Source organism: Chironomus tepperi, unplaced genomic scaffold (genome assembly GCF_022539635.2).
Source record: "Chironomus tepperi strain 1889 unplaced genomic scaffold, CSIRO-AGI_Ctep_v1 contig_85, whole genome shotgun sequence".
NCBI lineage: Eukaryota > Metazoa > Arthropoda > Insecta > Diptera > Chironomidae > Chironomus > Chironomus tepperi.
Genome location: NW_027226207.1, coordinates 9,858,516 through 9,885,175, shown reverse-complemented (window position 1 = coordinate 9,885,175; position 26,660 = coordinate 9,858,516). Strand labels below are relative to the sequence as shown.

The window sequence follows — 26,660 nt, the reverse complement described above, 5'->3', positions numbered from 1 at the left end:
ATAAATAAATAAATATTTTGAGGTTAGAAACTTGTTAAGCAATTCCCCGTCAATAATCACAATTTAAATGTCAAAAATAAATATCTATTGAACCATCCGCACAGTGTGGGAAGATAATCACCGACTAGATGAATGATTGTGAGAGACAAACCCATCATAAAAGAAGTCTCACACAGAAATAAGAAGCCAAATCATTCAAATGATACTTTTTTTTCCATCATTAGTAGCAATTTCAATCGAAGAATGGTATAATGATCAACATCAGAAGTAAATGATGCGTGAGGTTGATTGTTTCTTTATGTTCCTTCACAAGAATTCGTTTTTTTTTTTGTTTTATTTGAGTATATTTTTTGGGGAAGAATGAGAATTGAAGCACAGAACCGTGGACTATGATAGTTTTTTTCGACCACTGTGTGAATGACAAATTTTATTGTTTCAAGTCATTAACCTATGAATTGTTGGTTTTACAGCAATATCAATGGGAAATTTGAACATTTAATGTTGGAATCGGATTGTAATTAAGATTTGAAGACTCAATCGTTGAGTTTTGAACTTTCAACTTTAATTAAAGTCATTGCCAACCCAAAATCCTAATAAACCGTTTTTACTGTCAGCAATTGCCATTAATCAGCTTTGCAAAAAAATCATAACCTAAAAATTTTCGAATTTACAGCCCATTTTTCTATCAAAATTTCATCTCTATTTAATAATTATCCATGTCCAACCTCATAATAATCTCATCTACCTCTTCATTGAACACAATGTGTCAATCAAGACAACATGTGATACTCATGACTGTACATTTCTTTTTCCAATTACTTCCAATTAGTTTGATTTCTTAAGAAAAAAATATAATCAAGCCTTGAGAGCAACAAAAAGCTTATATTCATCATAAAACAATTTCATTAACTTATTCAGAGCAATTCGTATTTGAGTTGAGCATGCTCGGTCACCGCATTCATCTAAGAAAAAAACATATTCGGTTAAAGAATAATCAAATAAAACGCAATGTATCAATCAAATTAAAATATAAAAGGAAGAGGGGTCCTCTATCTCAGATCTCAAAGTATTTTTCTGTTTCATTAAACACATCACGCGACATATCGTTCGATGGAAGGCCAATAAATGAGAGAAATTGGATGGAAAGTTACTGAGTTTAATGAGTTTATGACTGAAACGCAGTTGAGCAATTGAGAAAATTTAACGGATTTTTTGAATTTTGAATTTTTTTGCTCTCACTTCGAAAAGTTTTTTAAAGATTAAATGCTTGAAATTAATTTGAAATCAAGATATTGTTGAGTATTATTGTGTAAAAAAGTGGCAAGCATCATCCACAAACAACAGAAATAGCAAAAAAGTCTCTAATTTATCAAAAAACACGCTAACAATTCAAATGAAGCATTACCAAAAATTGGGAGAAATTTTTTTTAATCAGTAAAAGATTGAATTGTATTTATTTGATGATTGCGTGATCCAACCCAATGTCCATCAACGAATAAATCCCCAAGACTCGAAGAAAATATGTCCGAATATGACTTCAATCATCATGAATCTACATCTTGGATAATTTTACGTTATTTCATTTTATTGATGAATGAAATGTGAAGAGAGTAATTTCATATACAGCACAAGAAGTATCTGTCTAACCGAAAAAAAAATGAAAGATAACAAACGACACGATACCCTTCGGGCAATAAAACATTTTCAACCTCTCAGAATTCATCATCATTAATATTTTAAAAGAAAAGAAGTAAGTAAAGTAATAATAAGAAGAACATGAACAATTTTTTTTAGTTGTTTATGATATACACAATTACACAATTGCTTTTCATTTGCGAAATATATGCCTTATAAAATAAAGCGAATATGCGAACGTAGAGAGTAAAATACCTCGAAGCATCATCTCGTCTTCAAAAAAATGCAACTCATTCTACATTCTGCTTACTTCCCAACCGATGAGCAATTCATTTGGATAAGCAATTTGTCTGGCAGCTAGTAAGAATGGAAGTGGAAATATATAACAACAGTATGAGGATGGCACTCGGCAAAAAAAAAATGCAATTTTTATTCTGTTTTGTGTGCGAAACCTGCTCAAAGTACTGTAAAGAAATTTAATTATAATTTTTTATTCCTTCTCATCCTTCTTTTTTAGACTACAATATAATAATAATATTAAAAATGCTCATAGTATGGTGGGATGTGAGCAAAGAACAGGGAGGGAATTGAAAATATAAAATAATAAAAAAAAAAAAATATTCAATTGCTTTTGTTTTGCTTCATTTTTTTAATTTAAAACAAATAGCAAAAAAAATAAGGAAGAATCTTTCAGTCAGAAAATGTTTTCCGTTGTCATTATTCGGTTGATAGATACGCAAATACTTCATTTTCATGCGATGATGTGTCTTTGAGGCTGGTAGGGGTTTTAACTGTTCGAGATTATAAGAGATGATGTGCTGGAGTGGATGATTGGAGCAGTGGCTCGATAGTTAGAGATTTGAGCTTTTTATAAGAATTGTGTTCGAATCCTATCAAGTTGATGATATGCTTGAAAGTGAATGTTAGAAAAGTATTCAATTGTGGCCTCAAGATAAAATTGACCTCAAGTAGAGGTTCAAATCCCACAAAAATGACTTAGAGTCATCCAATCAGGATAGCCGATTATTAAAAAACCCTAAATACCCTCCTCGTATCCACAAGAATGACTTAGAGTCATCCAGTCAGGTTAACCGATTATTAAAAAACTCTAAATATCCCTCCTCGTAATTCAATTTAATTTTGCATATTTGCTCATAATTTCGTTAACGTAAAGACAACATTCGAGTATTTTTTTCGCATTTTTCCGCGCATTTCAATCTCCCACATCCCATCCTCATGCCACCACCACCCCACAATGTTGATTTGTTTTCAATTAATTATCTGTATCCACATACATATATATTCAACCACGCACGCTAGTTTATCATTCAAATTAATATTAAAATAATCAAATTGATGCCACCCACAAACTCCTTGAAAATTTATTTACAATATAGTCAATTAAATGCTGTTGATCGAGTCAATTTTCCCATCATTTTCATATATGTATCTATATAATTATAATTTCAAAATATATCATTCAAAAAAGTTGGTACGCAATGTGCTTTTTAAAATATATATACTCGTTCATGCTCGATAATTACAATGTTCGATGTGTATAGGATTTACTATCAACATAGTTTTCCACTTTATTGAATTTATAACAATTTTTTTAATATTTTTTTATATCCATGAATATGGCAAAACATACATTCAATGTACGTGTATAATGTGGGAAAATCAATTAATATCGCGTTCGCAATAATATAGTAAAAAAAATATAGAACGGAATGTTGAAGGCCGCACAATAAATTTTATTGTGTTTTAATAATATGGCAGAAGTTTTTTTATATTTTATAGATTTTTGCCTCTATTCAACATTGATAATCGGGAATATTAAAAGCATTTTAGTGTTTTTTTGCTGCTTTTGATACTTGGGGAAAGTTCTATGATAGGAGTTTGAATTATGTTGAAGCATTAATTGAGCTGTTGATATGAAAAGAGCAAAAAAAATAAAAGAAAATAATTGAAAAGTAGTTCAAAAGGATTTTAATCGTAATGTACGCAATACGCAGGAAGGCTTTGTACTGATTGTGGATATTCGATAAATGGAGTTGAGTGGGTTGAATGATTTAGTAGCACTTATAATTGTAGGTTTTGTATTATTTGTTTGATTATAATCAGATGGAAAAATAAATATTTGAATGTTGTTTTTAGGAATTTGAATTGTTTTTGACCGTTATTTTTTGAATTTGAATTTATTTTGAATCTTTTCTTTTTGAAATTTGAATTAATTTTGAATTTGAGTGCTTTAATCGTAATTTTCAAATTTTTGAATTTTTAATGACCGTTAATTTTTAAATTCAACAAATTCACCAATTTAGCTTACAAATTTGAATATTTTTTGACCGTTAAATCTTTAAGTTGACAATTCATTAAGAGTATAAAGCTCTAAACCCTCAAAAATTAATTCCACAATCAATTCCTCAAAATTTAAAAATTAATAAGATTAAAATTTCATTTGAATTGCCTTATTATTTTAAAAAATTCCTTGTTTATTGAATATTTTCTATTCGACTTGGTTTCTTTTCTTATAAATTTCCATCATAATTCCATAATAATTTACAGCCTTCAGTTCCCACAATGCCAATATTTAAATTTTTATTCTTTTAAATTTTCAAATATTTTAATTTTTTTCATCATCTCATTTAAATATATTTTCTTCCATCCCCCTAGATGCTTGTTATATCCTACATTATCTGTAGCGTCTGATAACACTTTTTACACCTCCTGGTAGATTCAATCACCTGCTACATCCTACTATAATTAACATTTTTTGGTTTCTCAACATAAACATTGAATTTATAAGTCTGCGGATAAGGAATCGGTGCACATAAAAAATTATAATTTATTCACCCTGTGAGAGTTTTTTTTTCTTTTAATCGATTTTATATTAATAATTTTTTTTCTTACGCAAAAAAAATGAGAAAAAAAAAATTTTAAAAAAAATTTTCTTCCATAAAAATAATAAAATTATTATTTATCTAAAGAGGAATGAAAGTAAGAATATATAATAAAATTAAATTTATATCCTTAAATTATCCCCGCGTCCGCAATTTTTTTTCCACCATCTCGATAATACGGTCGACAATAAATAACAATCTCCCTACTTGGTTGTATATACCTTATAACCTGCTGATGCTATTCGTTATTGCTATTCAACATATTCCCCATTTGCATAGAAGAGCAGGATAAAAAAAATTATTATTATCATCAAGAAAATGGGAAATAGAAACAAAGTCTGTAGATGAGAAATAAGGTGGTGAATGTGGAAGTGCAATTCAGATAATATTGCATAATATTCTGGATTCGGAAATCATTTCATTACATTTTCACACCTTCCTAATATCAATTTTGATGGATTGCTATTGTGGATGAATATGAAGTGCTTAATTGTTGTCGATGAATTGATATTTTCGGGATGTAAGTGAAATTTTGGATTTTAAATGTGATGGGAATTGATTTGAGGATTTTGTTGAGTATTTAAACACAGGAATTGTAGGAATTGTCAGAATTGGCATTGAAATCTTGGGTTCGAATCTCAAAAACCTATATATATTCGTATAAACTTCGAATGAATCCTTCTTTTTGCAAGTTAATACTATTTTAGTATACAGGTATACTATTTTAGTATACAGGTCTACTATTTTAGTATATAGGTATACTATTTTAGTACACAGGTATACTATTTTAGTATACGGGTATACTATTTTAGTATACAAGTACACTACTATTTTAGTATACAGAAATACTATTTTAGTACACAAGTATACTATTTTAGTATTCAGATATACTATTTTACAAATATACTATTTTAGTATACAAGTATACTATTTTAGTATACAGGTATACTATTTTAGTATAACCCCCCAAATGACAACCCTACCCTCACCCTCACGCTCAAAAACCCCACCAACCACACATCAAACCGTATCATGAATCAAGTGTTGCTAAAAGTGCATTAAAAATGCAAAAAAAGAAGTAAAGAGATTCTAAAGTGCATCACATCCAACATTCGTCTCGACGACATCATTGTCAATTTCAATAATTAGAGATTGAATGCGACGTGCGAATGCATTTGATGAATAATTAGAAAATTTTTCATTAAAAAGATGGAAAAAATTGTGATTTTTTTGTCATGCATTTTTTGTGTTGCTTTCGGGGCGATATTGGAGTTGAAATAATGGAAAGATAAGGGAAGGAAGGGGATTGATGGAAGTAAAAGATGCTTTTAGCATATGAACAACAATGGTAGGACGGGTAATGATGATTATTTTTTTTAATTCCTTCTTCTACAACTTCCTTTCAACTCCTTTTTCATGTTTGCATAGTCAACGATGATTTGCAAATGGAATAATGAATATTGCGTGATTGAGTATCAAAAAAATACAAAAAAAAAGTATAAGGAATAATAATAATAATGGAAACGTGCTGTCGCAGTGATATCAAGGCACACAAAAAATAAAGAGAGTCTCTCCTGCCACTTCGATTTGACTTCTTTATTAAAATAAGCAAAATGTATTAAGTTGAAAGCTATAAAGTGTTGATGGATTTTTGTGTATATTATTTTGGGTCTGGTCATAATATAGAGAATATTTATATGTGTGTTTAACAACTTTAACATCGAATTGTAAGAAAATAAACATGCAAAAGAAAATCCTTCATAATAATTTATGATATATTTAAGCTATTCATAAATTGCTATCAGAAATAGTTCAGCCTATACTTTTCCAAATATCTTCAACTACTAGGGGTTTGTCCACATGTGATGTCGATTGATATTTGACAGGTTTTGACCCTCTAAAGACTCTCGAGATACTTAAATCCTTAATTGAGTCTATTTACTCTTTGTAAGTCTTGAGGTGTCTCTGGTGGGAATTGAACCCACGCCTTTGCACATAGCGTAATTCAGACATCCGATTTGTTCCTTAACCACTCGGCCACTGGGGCCTTCCTCCCAAAATGACAAATTCTCCTACATATGACTCGATCCCTTACACTGAATAGCAATAGACCCATCTAATACAATTCAGACGTCACTTATGCACCACCCCCAAAAAATTTCCTTTATTTTTCCAAAAAAATATAACATTTTCTTTTGTTTTTCGCTGTTAATGATTGTTTTTCGTTTCTTTTTTCCACATAAAATCGCTTTTGACTGTTTGATTTCTGACTAAAATAAAAGAAATTATGAATTTTTATGAGGATTATTAAGAATATCGCGGGAGTTTTATTTTAAGTAGTTTTACCCCAGCCACAATATCTACAAATTCGATGTTTTTTTGAAATTAATTGTTAAAATATGGAAATCAGAAACACAAGTAAACATAAGAAGAACATTAAATGAAATAGAAATTATGATAATACTTTATACATAACAATAAATCGATCTGGTGGTGGATGGGTGGGTGATAAATTTTAGTTGATGACTATGGCGGGTCTATGGGCTTGTTTGAAGGGGGTTTGGAAGATTTTGAGGTTAAGAAGTTGAGAATTTGGTGAAATTTTGAGATTATGTTGCTGAGATTTGAAGATACTAGTTGTAATTGAGATTATAGGCTTATAATCAGTATGGCCAATAGCTAAAACTTCAATAATCAAGAAATAGAGCAAATTTTTTTTGAGGTTATGTTGCATTAAATTTAATTTTTCTTGAAACTTGGAAACTTGCAATTTCTTATTCTAGTGAGCCATAAACCAACAAAAACCCGGAAATTTTGAGGTTATATCACTCATTTAACCTCAAATCAACCAAAATTTCACCCTTTATTTATCCTTATCAAGTCGTTACCAACGTTGATTACTTTTACAATCACTAATAATCAATAAAACAGTGGCATATTTAATGCAATAAATCAAACCCATTCCAACATCAATAAACATTTCTTAAAAAATATTGTTTTTAATTATTCGAACAAACATAAAAGGTATTGCTGTTGGGGGAAGAGAATCGAAGCTTGTACGTGAATTTTATGATAGCAAAAAGAGAAAGGGTTCTGGCAATAATTAAGTTCTGTGATTAAAGACGACCGTCTTGACGTTTTTTTCTTCACCTCCCGCATAAATTATTGTGAAACATAAAAAAAAATCAAGAAATTACATTTTATTTCATAATTTGTTTATGATAACCACAGCAGTGAGAAGTCAGTCGAGCATGGAAAATAAAAATTGTGCTTGTCGAATTTTTTTTCTTCTGCTTCTTGCTGTTCCAAAAACCATAATTCGATGGCAGGAATCATAAAGTTTTGAAACAATGTTGTTACATGCTCTTGTTCCTTTATATTTTTTTTTGTTTTTTACAGAGAATTAAAAATACAAGACTGAAATTGATTGCGTCTTTATACTGCGATACACGCGAAATGTGGTGTTGGGGGGAGTTTGGAAATGATGTCATGAGGAGGGTTCTATTGTAAGATGGTCAAAAGGAGGCATAATGAGGCTCTCAAGGGATACTGAAGCTGTCAGGGCACCTCGACGTCATTTTAACGTTTTACCATCAATTTGACACTCTAGTAGCTATATCGAGTTGCTCTGGTATTAGCAAGCCAGGCTACAGCCTACCACATCACTTAAAATCAACCCCAACAAAAGGAAATTCAGCTCTGCTACTTTTTAAAACGATGATTAAGCTCTTTTATTGTTTAGAATTGTGAAACTTTCCGAGAGAAAAAATAATAAAATTTATAATATGAATTGACTTTTTATGGCACTTTTTGTATAATTATCTGAGATATGCAATCTTGAAAAAAAAAATATATTTATGATAAGTTCTACTTGATTGATTGCGTCGCAAGGTGATTTGAGACCTTTATTTTAATTGTTAATTGCTATAAAAGCCAATGGGTGGTTTTACGGTGGAAATACGGTTTAATATGGATGAATAATTATGATTTGGAATAAGTTCAAGGGACTTTTGAAGGGTTTTGGGGTGAATTTGAAGAATAATGAACTAGAAGTGTTTAAATTTAGGAAAATGTGAATGGAAATAAGCAGCTGAAATTGATAATTTTAAAAATATCCTTTAATCATGAGTTCGAATCTCAAAAACGAATATGTTTCATGCCTGTCTGGTATTGGAAAAACTTTTTTGAAAATTTCACCAATTTCTCACTAAATTCAGTTCAAATCCAAATCCAGCACTTCCATAAACCGCAATTTCTTTTTTAATTTCTTATTCCCCAATCACATCTCATCTCATTCTCACTTTACAAATTTACTTTTTTTTTTGCCTCACTTCTTTCTTTTCATCGTCAATTTCCCTCTTTTCATTTCTTATTTTCGCTGATGAACTTAAAGTCATGAATTTGACCTCGAACACTTTTCAAATTAACAGCAATGCGCGACATGTGAGATTGAAAAGTTTAACAAATTTTCAACAAATCTCATTTATCGTGATTTTGTAAAATTGAAATAAAAATAAGAAGTGAAAAGAAATGCACAAAATGTCTTTTTAGATGTGAGAGGTATTTTTGAGGTAGATGAGGAACTGAGTGAATTGCAAAATTGAAGAAATTGTAGAATTGTAGCTTAATTTTGTGTTTTTTTTTTGAGGTTATTAACTTTTTGTCACACTTTCTAGGAACTCCCGGTAGTTCAGTTGGTTAGAGCACTTGACATGGAATTAACATGGTTGGTTCGAATCCCAATCGAGTCATGTTATGGAGAAATGAATTTTCTTCTGTAGAACCTTAAATATTGTAAGGTTCTGAACATTATAAATCTCAAAAATATTCAAAAAATGTCCGCAAAACTCACAAAAATTTGACTCAATTTCATTTTAAGGCACCGCCCATTAATTCACCGACTGTCACCAAATCTTATATATATCATAGAGAGACATCCATCTACAAATCCTTCAAAATCTTGCAATATATATATCAATTCACAATAAACAACATTCATATCTCTGCCCCATTACATTCTAATTTTCAGTTTTAACAAAAATTTTCATAGATTCTATGGCCTGTTTCACGAGACAAAGACAATTATTAGCTCGTTTCAAAATTTCAAATTGGCGATTTGACAAGATTTTTTTTTTCTTTCTTTTTTTTTGATGATATTCTCGTCGTGTTTCTGGTTGATTCATGTTTCTTTGACGACTTGTTTAGTAATTATTTTAAGCGTGTTCAGCAAGAATTTTAACGTACTTTAAATAATAATAATAACTTTTCTTGTTGTCATTAAATTGTTTTTATGTGAAATTGTAAATTTCAAATTTCTTACAAAATTATGAGGAATTTCTAGTCGGTGAAAAATAATTAATTGAATTTCTCTATTTTTTTGAATAATTACATTGAATATTTAATATGCAATTATGAATAAATGTTTAAAAATCAACGAGCAAGTTGCATTTTTTGATGAATTAAAATGTTTATAATTAATAAACAAAAGAAGGTTTTTCAATTCTTTGTCATCTCCATCACCATGCACAACAAAGGAATATACATTTTGTTGTGTATTCACCCTTCAACAATGTATTGAATATTCAAAAAGTTTTTTTTTATGTATTTGAAATTGAAAAGTGAAAAAAAATCATCAATAAAAAATATTTTCTGGTTCCTTTTGTGTGCTGAATTGGGTATTGAAATGTATTGAGGGGGTGTATTGAATATTGAAGGGGTTTATTGGGTGGTTAAGGGGTGTATTAGGATGAGTAAGGTATCCTCCAAAGATAGATCCCAAGGATACACAAAAGAAATGGAAATTTCCAAAACCACGTGGAAAAAGTGAGGTTATGTCACTCAAAACCCCAAAAGCTACCTAACCTTAAAAGCGGATTCGGAAGTTAGGGTAATCCCCTCCCCCCTTAATGGATAAAGGGTAAATTCCAAGGATACGATGTAAAAATTGAAATTCCTGAAACCACGTGGAAAAAGTGAGGTTATGTCACTTAAAACCCCAAATGCCACCCAACCCCAAGCTCCTACCTCATGTAAATTCACCAAAATATTCATAATTCGTTAACAGACAAATGGAAAAATAATTAAAAATCAAAAAATAAGAGGGAAAAAAGTAAAAAGGAACTTTCGTGTGGCTGGAGAATGAGAAGAGTCGGTTCTATGTCTGTGAAAGATTTTTTATTTCCAATAACGCTCTTTCAACTCCTTCCTTCTTCCTGTGTTTACTGTATATGTACTTTTTTTTTTTATTTTTCAATTATTAATTTTCATTCATTGAACTTGAAAATCGTTTGATAGAAATTTCTTTCTACATTCGCTCTGAATTTTTAATTCTATGACGGAAAAAAAAATATTTATTATTACTCGTTGATGTCGAATATTGTGCACTTGAGGAGGCACTTCGCGATGTAAAAAATTTTTCATTTTTTTTTTTTTTTTGAAGTTGATGGAAAATAAGAATTAATGATAATTTAATAAATTTGTGAATTATGTATGCGTTGATACTTAATTTTGATGCTTTAGATGAGAGATGTGATGGATGTAAGTGAATTATCTGGAGATTGTGTCTTTATTATTGCAAGATTTAAGATTTAAAGTTCAATTTTGACTTAATTTGAATTTTTAAAATTTAACGGATTTTAAATTGTCTGCAAGTTTGACTGAAATTTATTTGGAATTCAAAATTTTGACGGTTAAATTTAACGTAAATTCACCAAAAATTCAAACTTGAAGCATAAAATTCGTTTGACAATTCAAATTTTGACCGTTAAATTCACCAAAAATTCAAACTTGAACCATAAAATTCACCATAAATTCAAATTTTGAGCGTTAAATTCACCAAATATTCACCAAAAACTCAAATTTCAACAATTTTTAATGAATTTTACTTCAAAACCTTCCTTAATTAACGTAAATTCAAATCACATTCTCTTTTTATATCAAATTTTCCATTTGTATCTTTGATAATTACAACAAAAACCCCACAAAAAAACATACAATTCATATGAAGCATACATTAACACATCCTCGAGTTACAGAAAAAATACCATCAAATAAAAGTAATTCTATTGAAAAAATATATATAAAAAATCTTCTTTAATTTAATAAAATATTTTCCATTTCTCACTCCATATTTTTTCATCAATTAAAATTGAATTTTTTCCACTCGTGTAACGAACGATGTCGTCGACAACCAAAACGTAAAGCGATGTATTTTATATTATATTAAGGTACAGAAAAAAAAGGATTTCGCGGCGGCGTGTAATTAGCGACAAGTGCACATGAAAAGTATGTAATGTATGGAGAAGGTATGGGAGGTAAAATCATATGAAAAAAAAAATTTACTTTGTAATTTCGAACGTGCACTTGAATGCACGGTGGAAAATATGTCGCAACTTTTTCTCCATCCTAATTACGGTTATGTCTCATTTTCTCAGCAGCTTGATTCATTGATTTAAAGTCACGATAATTGCATTTAAATAAGCAAAAAATAAGAAAATTTATGGACAGTAAATGGTAAGTTTATTTTATGTTTATAAATTCACATGAGTATATAAAAGAAGAAATTCAAATATTTTTGATGTTTGAAAATGAAAATGTTCATAATTTTTTGTTTCGTGTTAATTAAAACAAAATCATTATTGAAAGATTTTCACCTCCGCATTTAACGTATTTTTATATGCTAATATGGTGGATTTATGGTCATTTTTACTTGGCTGAATGAGAATTATTGGCTATAACTTTTGAATTGTAGGGTTTAATGAGTGGAAATTTGTTGTAAAATGTGCTTGCCATGTTTTTAATTCAATTAAAATTGGTTTCAAGTTTCTAATTTGGTTAATTAAAGAGAAATTGAGAAAATAAAATTCGAGGTGGAGAAAATTCAGTTTGAATTTTGAAAAACCGTTAAATTTTTTGGATCAAATTTCACATGAAATGCGCTTTAAACTTTCCAAAAACTAAATATTATTATTATAATATTCTCTTCGTGTAACTTGCCACTGCTGTATAATATTTTATATAGGTGCGAAAGAAAAAACAAAAAATAAAATAAAAAGTAAGAAAAATAATATAAATTTTAATTAATTAATCAACTAATAAACATGCCTTTTGAGAGTTGAGAGAATTTATTGTAAAATTTTTCAATAACATCAGCATGAGTGTCCCCCTAATTTTACTTTTTTATCACATTCGATATCTCTCTAAATCAAATGATTCTTATTTTTAGCTTTTTTATGTCTTTTTTGTATGTTATTTCGTAGAAAAAAGTATCTCTGATATCATTTTTCATTTGATTTTATACTTTTCAGTTCTTCTTTTATTTATTTTCTGTTTGTTCGGTTTGAAAATAGTTGAAATTTTAATTCTGACTGAATATTTTTTAATGTGAATTTCTTTCGGATTGAATTTCTGGTTTTAATGTGATTTATTGGCGATTTATTGATTCTTGTAGGAAACTGATCGATATAAAATTAATTGGAGGGTTTAATGGGACTATAAATTTGATTGTTGAAGCGGCTTGAGACTTTAATTTGTGGATTATTGGTTTAGGGTAATTAAAATTGATTAGCTAAGGCAATTAAATTACAAAATCGTGGGCTGTGTGCGATTCTAGTCAAAAAATTGAAAATTGTCACAATTTTGGTCAAAAGTCGCATATTACTCACGACTTTAGATACGAATCTTCCCAAAAATTCCCAATTTCCTCTCCAACTCATGATAAACTAGTCATTATGACCCATATCCCATCAATACAACACCAATTTCTCATCATAATCCCAATTCTGAATCTTTACAAATTTCCACCTTAATCCCCAATTCACATCATCAATTTTACGACAAAAATTTGTCACCATTTTCCAAATATCCACTTATTTTTTTTTAGTCAACGATCATAAAAGAATACTCATTTCCCCCATAATAATAAAATATATATGAAATTTAAAGTGTGAAGTTTTTATAAAGAATTATGAATCAGTGAAATCAAAATATGATACGCATTAAATGTCGACATGTAAAGTTTAATTTATTGTCTTTTGATACACAAACACTTTTCAATGTCTTTTGAGTTGTGTGGGGATGATCATGAGTGATGTGGGATGCGAATTTGAGGTTAGAATGCTAGGACCTAGCTCAGGCAAACTGAGGGACCGAGCAACTGATTGGTAGACATGATCTAAGTCATCAAATGACTGATTTCTAAGAATAACCTAAGATTCAGAGGAACTAGGGTTTATATTTGACCACGACATCGTGCATGGTGTGACACCCTGCATGGTGTGACACCCTGCATGATGTGACACCCTGCATAGTGTGACACCCTGCATGGTGTGACACCCTGCATGGTGTGACACCCTGCATGGTGTGACACCCTGCATGGTGTGACACACTGCATGGTGTGACACCCTGCATGGTGTGACACTGTATGGTGTGACACCCTGCATGGTGTGACACCCTGCATGGTGTGACACCCTGCATGGTGTGACACCCTGCATGGTGTGACACCCTGCATGGTGTGACACCCTGCATGGTGTGACACCCTGCATGGTGTGACACCCTGCATGGTGTGACACCCTGCATGGTGTGACACCCTGCATGGTGTGACCCTGCATGGTGTGACCCTGGATGGTGTAGCTTCAAAGTAACCAATTGCCAAGTATGCATAATTGGTAATGCCGTAATTCCCTAATAATCCCCTGCCATACAATAATAGTGACGATGATGATGATGATGAGAATGTGTATATAGGTAAGAAAGAGATGAGTGAATCTTGATCGATATTGGCACGATGCCAGCAAATAAGCAGTAGTAGTTGAAGATATTTATTTTGTAATAAAAATTTGTTGTCTCCAACATCAATATATATCTACATGATATTAGTCAAATAAGTAACTTTTGCTTCTACTTTTCTTTTTACGAGCTCAACAGAAGTTGCTGCTGTGACTAAATTCCTTCGAGATATAAAAAAAGTAAAAAACTGTAAACAGTCAATAATTTAAGATTATTTACGATTCTATGATTGCATTTAGAAAGCTATAAAACATTCTTTAAATTATGTTATAAACTATGAATGACATGACACGAGAATCTTTTGCGAATTTGTCTAGTTCCTCACTCTCCGTCTATAAAAGGCCACATTAAGAAGGTTGAGGTCGGTCATCAGATGGGGATCTACTTGAATATTCTCATGATGGTCTTCTTCTTATTAAGATATGCATGTGACACATTCAACCTACATACTTAATGTCACCAGACCGTGATCTTCTTTTATAAAGTCACACATTCACACGTAGTTAAAATCATTTCTACTTTCTTTTTTTTTTTGTTCTACGACTGATGTTTTTATTTATGAAAATTATTATTTTGCACTTAATAATAATCTTGAGAAATGAGGAAAAATTGATGCAAGGGATGGGCACTTTATGGGAATTTTTAGGAAGTTTTTCAGGATTTTTAGGGGTTTTGTGATTTTTCTTGACAAAAATCACAAGATATTCACAATTTGAACTAGAATTTAACTGAAATTTTTGAAAGTCCAGCAATTGTCCATGTCTTGACACCCCATCTAGTACCTATTCTCAGAATCCCCATCAAGTACCGATCCTCTGACACCCCATTAAGTGCTCATCCCTTGACACCCAAGGAAGTACCCATCCCCTGACTCTCTAGCAAGTACCCCTACCCCTGACTCCCCATGATCCCCTCTTAGTAATCCAAATTGTCATCAAATCTAGCAAAAATAAATCTCAAATTTCACATACAAAGTTATGATAAAAATTATGACGCGTGAAGCCTCAATCCCAAGAAGAAGAAGCAATAAATGCACAGCAGAGTTAAATGAAATGTTAATGAAAATAATTAATTAAAGGCAAAAAAATATTTATTGCTATAAAGAAATGCTATAAAAACATTGTATTGTAAGTTATCTATACATTATGTATGCTTTCATGTCTCATGTCGTCTCATGACTGTCGTCTTTTTATTCTGTACAGTTGCTCGGTTACATCGAATTAATAAAAATTGTCGTGATGGGAGTTGAAGTTGAATTAAAGTTGCTGTGGCACAACAAAGGAGAAGAAATTAAAGTTTTTTCACTTTAAAATTAGAAAATTTTAATAAATTTGATGTGATTTTTTGAGATTTAAGGAGGAGATTGAAGGCTGTTGAGATGGTTTGAGATTGACAAAGGCATAAAATGTGGGCGGTTGTAAAAAAATTGCGAATAAATCAAGTTTTGATGAATTATTACCAAGTGATTGTCAATAGTCGTACGTTGCACACGACTATGATGCACAAGTGTCTAAAAGCGTGATAATATGATCTTGAATGATCAAAATCGTACAATGCATACGATTTTGGTTCAAGAAAGTCAAAATTTAAGATAAGCCGTACAATGTACACGACTATAGGATACTAATGCCCAAAGTCGCACGCTGCACACCACTTTAGACACAATTATTAACATCCCAACTCAAAATCCCCCAAAACCGCACACAAAACACCACTTTTGAAGTCACCCACTATCTCTTTCTCAAGCTTCACTAGCTCAGCTATTTCTCCCACCTATTCATGTCCCTTTCCCCAGTCACTGAGCCATTGAAATTGAGAAAAATTTCAAATTTATTGCAGTAAAGTAAATATTTTTTTTTTCAGCTTTTATGCTTATTTAACTGAACAATCTAAATGATGCGAATGACTTTTTTCTCTTTGTGTCTGAAAAATTTAATTTGAATCTGAACAATTTTCTGTTTTTGCTTATTTCGTGATATTTAGCATCTCACATTATAAAATTAAATATTTTATTGCATTAGATTAATTTTTTTAAGATACTAAAGTGCAGTGGTGGGTGACAGTTGGGACGAGAGACAGGTTTGCGGTGGTTTTTGGCTGAAACCGCACGCGACATGCAGTTTATGACATGTTGCGCAACTAATGTGACGTGGCACAAATGTTGCTCAAAGAGTTGCAAAAAAAGGCAAAAACCTTACAATTTCTTGATAATTTGTATGGTTTTGTAAGAGTGGCCCACATGTCACATGGTTGCACACATGTCACATGGTTGCCCGCCACTGTACTACAGCTTTATATCATGTATTATGCAAGAGGAACTAAATTAACTCAAGTTGCTTGTGTGCACATTTGTTGATTCCAATAATGTGACTTACTCATACTCACTTTCTAATAGTAATAATAATAGGAATATAATAGAGGAGACAGAAGTGGAAGTTATTATTCAATAAATAATATGAGGTCATTAGAAAAAGGTTGAAAATGTCACTTGACCGAAATGACCAAGCTGTAAAGTTTCTCTTTTGCAAATAATTGAGAATTGAACCTGAAGAATATCCACTTGTCCCTTTTTTTTACCCCATAACAAATGGCAACACAGAGAAAAAAAAAACTTAATTACAATCAAGTTAAAGTAAATTTTTGTACAGGATAAAGTTTTGGGGATGTGGAAGTTCATCGAGAAAAAAGTTACTGAATTCCACCACTTGAATTGTAATTAAATCATTATGGTGCATGGATGAGGAAAAAAAGGGGTTCAATGGATTTTTTTTTGATAATTAAGATCCCTTTCGTCTTGTTCCTTACTCATGCTTTACTTGAATATTTGCAAGAGAATTGAAATTGAATATAAATGCAAAGGGAATCAAGAGAAAAATTGACATAAAAGGACTCGTGTGTAAAATGTAACAAGTGTGAATTCTCGATGACTGTTTGTTAAGTAGGCAGACATAGGTAGGAACATTTGTCATTAATTAAAAATATTTTCTTTCTATTCTGTCTCTTGAATTTTTGTTTAAAAATGTGGAAATAAGTTAGGAAATTGGAGGGTTTAAGGCGAATTTTAATGAATTTTCTCTTAACGGCTTTTGGAATTTCAAATTTTGTCATAATTAACAGCTTCTGAAAATTTTGAAATTTGTGATTTTTGAACTAACGGTTTTCAAAAATTCAAATTTCGGCAAAAATAACAGCTTTTAAAATTTGAAACTTTTGAATTTTTTCGTAACGGTTTTCAAAAATTTGAATTCAAAAATCAGTCTCGAGAATCCTTAGATGCCACCCAATACCCTCTTCCTTACTCCAAACAATTCAAGACCATGAAGCACTTTTCCATGTTCAAAAATTCAATTTTCAAGGAGGATCCACGCGAGTTACAATGACAACGTCGATAATTGTATTAGCAGCAGCAACAGCACAAAAGTTGGAGGCAATAATTGTATTAAATAATCTAATAGAAAAAAAGCGAAAAAAAAGAATTTAATCCTTTTAATTGTCTTCTTTTATTCCATTCAGTCAGTCATCTCGACATTGCTTTTAAATTAAAAGATACAGCATACAATGTACTTCATGTGTGTATGTATTAATTTTCCAATTTTTCAATCCTCGTGTCCTTTTATAAAATAACAAGTAGCATAGAGCTATTGTTGATGGGGAAAGTAAAAAGAACTTTTGAAGAGTTGAAAGGGTTGCTATGAATGTTGTAGACGGTGAAAGACACATGCCTTAAATGTGTAAAAACTGATTCCATTCAGCAATATCGCTTAGCAATTGAATAACATACAAGGAATCTCGGGAATCATTAGCATCAAGATCTAATGACGACTGTTGATGAAAAATTAAATATCACACATTGGAATCAAGGATGTGCTAGAGAAAGAGGTGTCGTCATGCGTGAAACATGATAATCGAAATAACATAAATTGGAAGTTGCGAGTTTTTTGGATGAGGATGTGATGAGTTTGGGATGAAATTAGAAGCAGTTTGGGAGATTTGAGAGGAATTTTTGAAAAAAAAAGTCCGTCAAAATCGGGATTCGAACCACGAACCTTTCAAATGTCAGTCAAGTGCTCAGACCACTACGCTATTGAGTTTCAATTTTAAAATTGGCAATTTGTCAATAAATCTGAACCACTAAGTTTCTAGTTCCCAACTACATCCACAACCAGTCATTATTGCATCAACCCCACCCCATCCTCAAATATATAGCCAAATATAGCAAATATCGGTAATTTATTCGAATGAATATTCTTCTATGCAATAATTTTTCATTTAAAATTTATAGCTCCACTACCCGTAATAAGTATTTTTATGTCGCATCTTGATAACTCCTTTCCGCAATTTTCCTCGCTATTGATTTTCTTCCTGTTGGAAAAATTCTTTTCCTCCCTTCCAAAAAAAATTGCATAAAAAAATGCTATTTTCCTTTAATTTGATAAATAAAATTGCGATTTCTATCGGCAATAAAAGGTAGCAAGTTGCACCATTCCGTGAATGATACGCTACACAATTGTGTGCCTTTATATGAAAATGAGTCGCTTTTTGTTGAATTTTGAATGTGTCACATCGAAAAAATGTCTGAAAGATTAGATGAATCTATAGACCATAGAGAGGAGATCCTCAACTGCCAAAAAGAATTCATAATTCATCACCGAACACAAACAAACAAAAAAATGAAAATCGGATTTCCGTTTTTCGTCTCTTTATTGTGCCCTGGTAGAAGCCAGGCATCAACAATTCCTTTCATTGAAGCGTAAATCTTTCCGCAAAGCTCGACTGATTCCAATAATTATTAAACATTTTTTTTCCCCATCGAGGCATCCATTCGAGTGGAAATTATTCATCACATAGAGAGTAAGAGTGAGAGTGATAAAGGCAATAGCTTTGATCCCTATTGCAATTTTACCAATTGTTGTTTACAGCCTTGATTTCTTTTTATGATGAACAATCAGGAACGAGAGTTTGCCTGTCGAGGAAAATAATAATTTGTCATCATGCCTTTTTGATTTCGACTTTTCTCTAGTCTAGTGTACGATGCAAATTGTGAAAGAGAAGCTGGGATGGTCTTTTTTGTATGGCGAGGGATGGAAGATGCTTTGGAATTGAAGGAAATGATCGTTAAGATTTGAAATTGAAATTATAGCTACTTTTGAATTTCAAAATAAAAATGACAGTTGAAATTTGAATTTAAAATGACCGTTAAGATCCAAAATTATAGCAAACGATAAATTGCAGTAAAAATTCAAAATTAAATTGACCGTTAAGACCAAAAATTATAGCAAAATGAGAGTTTTGATTCAAAATTATAGCAAATATTGCATTTTAGTGAAAATTCAAAATTAAAAAGATCGTTATGAACCAAATTTATAGCAAATTTTGAATTTCAATTAAAATTCAAATTAGGAATGACCGTTATTTATTCTTTTTTTTTTTAATTCTAATACCAATTCTTGACAAATCCCATCAAAACTCTCAATCCCTTGCATCCAGACACCAAGAAAATCTCAAACAAAAAAAAAAAGGAATTATTTGTGTGTGACAAATGTGATACCCAGTGTAACCGATCCCATCATCATTCCCATAATGTATGCGTCCACACATCCACATCATCACAATTTCCAATAAATCATTGGCACATCTGAAAGGATATATATTGTTTCTATTGTTGATTCCCAATTCCAACTCCTGTTGCACTTGACTATCCTCGCTTTTATTTTCCATTTCAAACTCAATCACGTTTTAACAATTCATAACTTTCTATGGATGTATAACAATACACACAGATTGCAATATAGTAGTTGAGGGGTAGGGTAGGGTGGGGGTGTAGAGGTAAAAATTGGCAGTTATTAGTTTTTTTTCGTGAATGTTCAATATACCTTGCCAAAACATATCTTTTGTAATAAAAAAAAGGCAGAAAAAAATTGAAATTTTTTTAATAAAAAGTTAAAAAAAAAAAAGTTAATTTCACTGCCAACTTTCTATTGCCTATATTGTTATTGTTGAGAGTATGCTACAAATTAATATTGCAATAATATAACAAAAGGCAGAGAATATCCCACAAATCAAAAAGGTAATTATCAAATCCAATGACAAAAAAAAAAAATAATAAAAAAAAAGTTCACAGAATTCAATTCCATATATGCAATTATACATCTTATCCACTTGTGAAAATCTGTCAAACGGTAAATTAATAGCTCGACAATATATGCGACAAAAATTCAAAAAATAATAAAAAATAATTCAAACCTCATAACGTTTCAAACATGCAGAATAATGCCAGTTTTTGAGATACAATTCCATGTATATGTATGGATGTATGATTGTGGGAAAAAAAATGAGCAGCAGAAGTAATATTTATGCAAATCTAATGGAGTAGCATTTTGTGTGTGAATTCATCCATAATAGATTGAATTGCATTGATTGCAACATACGGTAACAGGCAATTTCCATCTATAGACAATATTTTTTTATCATATCATTTCTTTTTTTGTGTTGTGTGCTGCCTTACTTCCCCTCCAACCATATTGCAACTCCATCCGGTTCAATCATTCATATTCATTTCGATGCTGTTGCATGTGAAGTTCAAGTTTTTTAGGGAGCAAAAAAAATTGCTATTTTTTCTCGATAAAATACACATTGATAGGTGAATGAGGAAGAGGATATGTACGTGATGTTTCGAGTGTTGATGTTTTTTTTTTGCTGTTGCTGTTGTGATGCCGCAAAATTGAATATTGAGGAGATAAAATGTGATAAACTGATGGATTTAGGGAGTGAATCGCGTTAAATGGAATACAAAGGGATTTGATTGCAGTTTAGAGGGATTTGAGAAAATCCCCAAAAAAATTGAATTTGCAACGTGTTTTAGAAATTTGAATATTTAACGTATTTTAGAAATTTGAAATTTAACGTATTTTTGAGATTTGAACTAATCGAAGCGTTGCTTTGAGTTCATTTCTCCAATTTAGTTAGAAAAATTGTCATGAAATTTTAACGTATTTTTTGAAAATTGAAGCGTCAACTTAAAAGAAGTCACGCTTTAAAATTTGAATTTTAACGGAAATTTCAGTCAAACTTGAAAAAATCAGAACAAATTCAAGTTCAAATCCCAAAAATCACTTAAACCTCAACATCCAACAAAGCAATCCCCAATTTATTGCCCTTTATAGATCACTTTATGCCTCAAAACATCCGAAATCCATTCTTATGATTCCAAAAAGGCAAACAGCATTTTATGATACATCTTTTATGGCATATCGACGAGAACAGCACACAAAAAGTATAAAAAAAATGCAACAAAAAAAAATGTTCATCTCACACCAATTGGCACTGCCATAAACTGACTAAAATCTATAACTTGTGTTGTTTGTTGCTGGTTGCAATAAAAATTCTCTTTCACTTCATGTCCGTTCATTCCTTTTTTTTTGGGGAATTCGAACATGTGAATGCGATTTGCAATCAACAGCAGTAGGAAAAAAAAGGATATCCACAATGGAATTATTGGAATTTAATTGCTTTTGATATTGTTGAATGCACATGATGACATGATGATGTGCTGTACAGATATTCAAATTGGTTCATTTTTCGTCGCATTCTATGATGTGAAACTATTGTCATCATCAATAGCTGCATAGTCGGATGAGGTTAAACATTTTTGACATTTTTTTCGGATATACCCCAACCCCAAAAATAGAGAATAATAAACTTTGACTTACCTTTCTTCGGAATGAGTGACTTGAGCAGCAGAATAGCTTGATCATCACATGCCCATGCATGCATCTTACGATAACTATCACGTCCTTTCTCGGTCAATTTATCCCATGGTTTTGGTTTCGACAATAATTCCGATACGGTTCCTTGCGACAATCCCAATACATATTTAGCAAACAATCGTTGACCAATATTATGCACCGACAGTAGTTCCCGTACACGTCGTGAGATGTGTAGCGTATCGAGATTTTGATTAGCATATTTATCCATATTATAGCGTAGCATCTCTTGGAGACGTGCTTCCATTGGATCGCCTTTTGGTATAAGTGAATCACCCAAACGTCCTGCCATATGACCAAGCGGTAAGTGCATGTCATCAGCAAATTTATAATGATTACCTCTATCATTTCCAAATGGATTAAATTGTAATCCACCGATTGTTAATGGTCCCGTACCATTATGTAGTAGAGGATGATTATCCTCTGATGGACTTTTTGACATTGGCGGTAATGACATTGGTGTCGTAACACCACCACGACTATTCATATTATCATCTGATCGTCCTTCTTGTAATATTGGTGTACTGGCTGTTGATGATGCCTCATTATGACTATTCTTATCACCGCTATCATGCGATAAATGATTTTGATTATTTTGATGATGTTGCTGTTGATGATGTTGTAGGTGGTGGTGGTGGTGTGGCGTACTTAAACAATCTGTAAAATTCGGAAATTGATTAATCATACGATTATGCATTGATGTTGTTAGCTTTGATAAGTGCGATGATGATGTTGGTCCAATATTATTTGATTGTTGTAATTGGGAATTGGATGAGGATGCACCAATATTTGATGACATTGGTGGTGGTAAATCAATAAAGGAAGTATGTCGCCAATTATTAACAATTTCCTCGCCCAACATTGAACTAAATTGTTCAACATTTTGTAATGGTGGTGGTAAGATGGATGATGAAGGTGTCGATGCTGGACGTGTTTCAATTTTACTGTTGCTATTATTATTATTATTATTATTATTATTGTTGCTGATGTTGTTACTATGACTATTGTTATTATTATTGTTACTAAGTTTATTACTGATATTTTTAAGTTGCTGTATTGGCGTAAGGATATCATGAAAGCTATTATACTTATTATTATTATTGTTGTTGTTGAGATTATTATTATTATTATTATTATTATTATTGTTATTATTGATAGATGGCACTGTTGATCCTGTGAATGAACAAATATCATAGATATAACATACAACATGGTACTTGATTTTTGATTTTTTTTTTTTTTGTGATTTCTAATAACATTGATCAACAATCATGCAGCTTTGGTGCAAGTCTTGGTCTGGATTCTATTATTTGAGATTCAATTTTGAAATGAATTTTAAAATTTGAATTTAATTGAATTTTTGAATTAAATTGAAATTTTGAATTAAATTGAATTCTTGAATTGAATTGAATTGAAATTTTGAAAAAATTTTAAATATTGAATTAATTTTAATTTTTGTATTAATTTTAAATTTTGAATTAAATTGAAATTTTGAATTTAATTTTAAATTTTGAATTATTTTTATATTTTGAAAAAAATTGAAATTTTTAAAAAAATTTTGAATTTTGTATTAATAATAAATTTTGAAATAAATGAAATTTCAAATTTTAATTGAAATTTCAAATCAAAGTCAATTGTTTCAAACTTTTCAATTTTAATTTTACTAAAATTTAAAAATTTCTTATTTTTTATGATTTTAAAGTTTTAAAAATGGAAAAAAAATGATTTTAAAATTATTGATTTTTATCCAAATTTTCTACAAGGTTTTATGTAAAATTGATAAATTTCTATGAAAAGTAGAGGTTCAATTCCTAATGTTTGAAATGAAGTTTAATTTTTTTCAAATATATTTTTTTTTTTGCAAAAAAGATAATTCAAAATTAAACAAATTTTTTAAAATTTATTCATCAAATTAATCTTTATTATTTTTGATTTAACTTTTAATTTAAATTTCAATTTAATTAATTTTTATCAAATTATTGAACAAATTCGACATTAACATAAAACTTTTTGAATATAAAAATGAAATTTATTACTTTTCAAATCTTTTTCAAAGGTTCAAATCCTTATAAACTTGGTTAAATTCAATTTTTGAGTTAATATTCCAATAAAACTTTTTTGATTTTCAATTTTTTTAAATTTTTGTTTAAATTATTTTTTTCAATTAATCCCCAAAAAAGAGAAGTCAGACCAAGACTTGCCATCATCAATAAACAACTGTCTTCACCTAATAACAAGCATGTACATAAAGATGAAGTTAATGATTGAAAAGATGAATGAGACACAATTAAAAAAGCTTTCAATAAAAGACAACAAAGGTTGTTAGTTCTAAAAGTAATACAGCATATTTTATGTCGAGACACAGATTTCTATGAGGAAAGTCATGTCCAAAAAAAAAGTTCTTCGATGTGAAAAAAACAACAAAAATAATTTTGTACAATTTCGAAAAATTGCAATTTAAAACTCGAAAAATGTTTTTAAAATTAAACAACAAATAAAAGCAGAGACAGAAGAGGATGGATATGGAAATGAATGAAATGGCGAGGCGAAGAAGTAGTGAAAATTATATTTAAAAAAATAATTGGCGACTGAAAAAAGGTTTGCACTTAAATTAATTAAATTTTAAATACAATAAAAATAAAAATTGAGTCACTTACCATCACTTGATGACTTTTCACTATGTGCTGCAAATGCTTTCGTATGTTCTAATAAAAGTTCTTGGAATTGTTTTGAATCAGTCGTTGTTGTCGATAAATCAACAGATCTTAGATTACTGCGATGGAAATAAAGAAAAAATATAAAAAAAATATTAAATAAACATGTGTGGCTTCAACTTTTTTTCGCTAGTCAGTCAGACAGGCGGATCGGTTAGTCGGTTACATGAAGATGCCATAAAATGTAAAGATTCTGGAAGATATTTTTCGTTTTTTTATTTTATTGCCGTATTGTAAAATATCAAAACATATTGTTGCATCATGTTCTCATTTTTTAGCTTGATTTATCCGTAAAAGAGGATGCTCCGTGTCTGTCTGTCCTCTGTCCGTTATTTGAGGCTCAGTTACTCTTTGAGTTTTCAATTCAAATATTTTTTGACCGTTATTTTTCAAATATTTTTTGATCGTAAATTTTCAAGTAAATTTTGTATGAATTTTCAAATATTTTTTGACCGTTAATTTTCAAGTAAATTTTGTATGAATTTTCAAATATTTTTTGACCGTTACTTAATTTTGAATGAATTTTCAAATGTTTTTTGACCGTTACATAGTTTTGAATGAATTTTCAAATGTTTTTTGACCGTTACTTAATTTTGAATGAATTTTCAAATATTTTTTGACCGTTACTTAATTTTGAATGAATTTTCAAATATTTTTTGACCGTTACTTAATTTTGAATGAATTTTCAAATATTTTTTGACCGTTACTTAATTTTGAATGAATTTTCAAATATTTTTTGACCGTTATTTTTGTCTTAATTCTAGTCTTCAAATTCCATACAGCCATTAAATGCGTCATAGTCAGCCATACATCACCAACAAATGTTCACAAATTTTTGGATGTTCTCATTGACTTTGTTGTATTTATTTATGATTCAAATCATATGGATTCAATAAATATTCATTCAGAGAACAAAAAAAAAAAAAAAAAAGGCACAGACAGAAATCGCCGATACAAATATTTACGAATGCAATAAAATCCTTATTTCTTTGACGCGGCACAGACAGAACAAATGTGTTAATTTTCATTCTGAAATCTTCTCGAAAAATAAAGAATTAAGATCTTTACTTTGTTTATGTATATTTCATCATGTTTGTGTATTTTTAGTTCTTCCTTACCTAGTATCCTTCTTCATATCCTCAAAGTCACTCTTGCTTATTCTATTTTCTAAAATTATTATGTGTTGTCTTTTTGCTTCCAAACTTTCTTCTAGTCGCTGAATTTTGACATTGTGTGACTCTTGAAGGGCTTGAATTGCTGTACGTAATCGAGCTATTTCTTCGATTAGGATCTTTATCTGGAATTAGAGAATAAAGGAATTATTAGAATTTTTTGAGGTTATGTTATGTTTTTTGTCTCTAAAAAGACAATTTTTGAGGTTTAAATTGCAAAATTCAACAATTTTGAGTCAGTGATTTGAAATGTTTGAGGTTATGCTGACAAAATTAAATTTTTTGAGGTTATGTTTGTCAATTTTTAGGTTATGATGATTAAATGCCCTAAGATGACAGACTTTGAGGTTGAAATTGTAAAAATAAACTATGCGGAATCAATATTGAGGTAAATTTGAGGTTATGTTGCAAAATATATTAATTTTGAGGTTATGTCATCAATATTTGAGGTTAAATTGTAAAAATGATCAATATTGAAATATATTTGAGGTTATATTGTAAATTTATAATTTTGAGGTTATGTCATCAATTTTCAAGTCTAAAACTTTAGATATTCACCATAATTCCTCCAAACCTTGCTTCTTATCTCTCAAAAAAAATACTCAATTTTAATAGCAGGAAAAAAACAATTTTTAAATCTTCACAATCTGAAATCTGAATAACTTGTGAATTTACACAAATATCGAC

The 26,660-nt window shown here is 30.3% G+C and overlaps 1 protein-coding gene across 3 annotated transcripts in view; it reads right to left on the bottom strand.

Moving 5' to 3' along the window:
- The window catches only part of ct (homeobox protein, cut), a 134,062-nt gene that overhangs the window by 5,416 nt on the left and 101,986 nt on the right, over nt 1-26,660 (bottom strand). Inside the window, exons 3-6 of one of the 3 annotated variants that reach the window (XM_070634178.1) lie at nt 25,920-26,098; nt 24,745-24,860; nt 22,427-23,260; nt 22,034-22,372 (exon numbers count right to left, since the gene is read on the bottom strand). In XM_070634178.1, coding sequence (XP_070490279.1) covers nt 22,034-22,372; nt 22,427-23,260; nt 24,745-24,860; nt 25,920-26,098 — 1,468 coding nt within the window. Of the gene's footprint in view, nt 1-22,033; nt 23,261-24,744; nt 24,861-25,919; nt 26,099-26,660 lie in introns of all 3 variants that reach the window. The other 2 variants (XM_070634177.1, XM_070634179.1) reach the window with 2 other exon arrangements.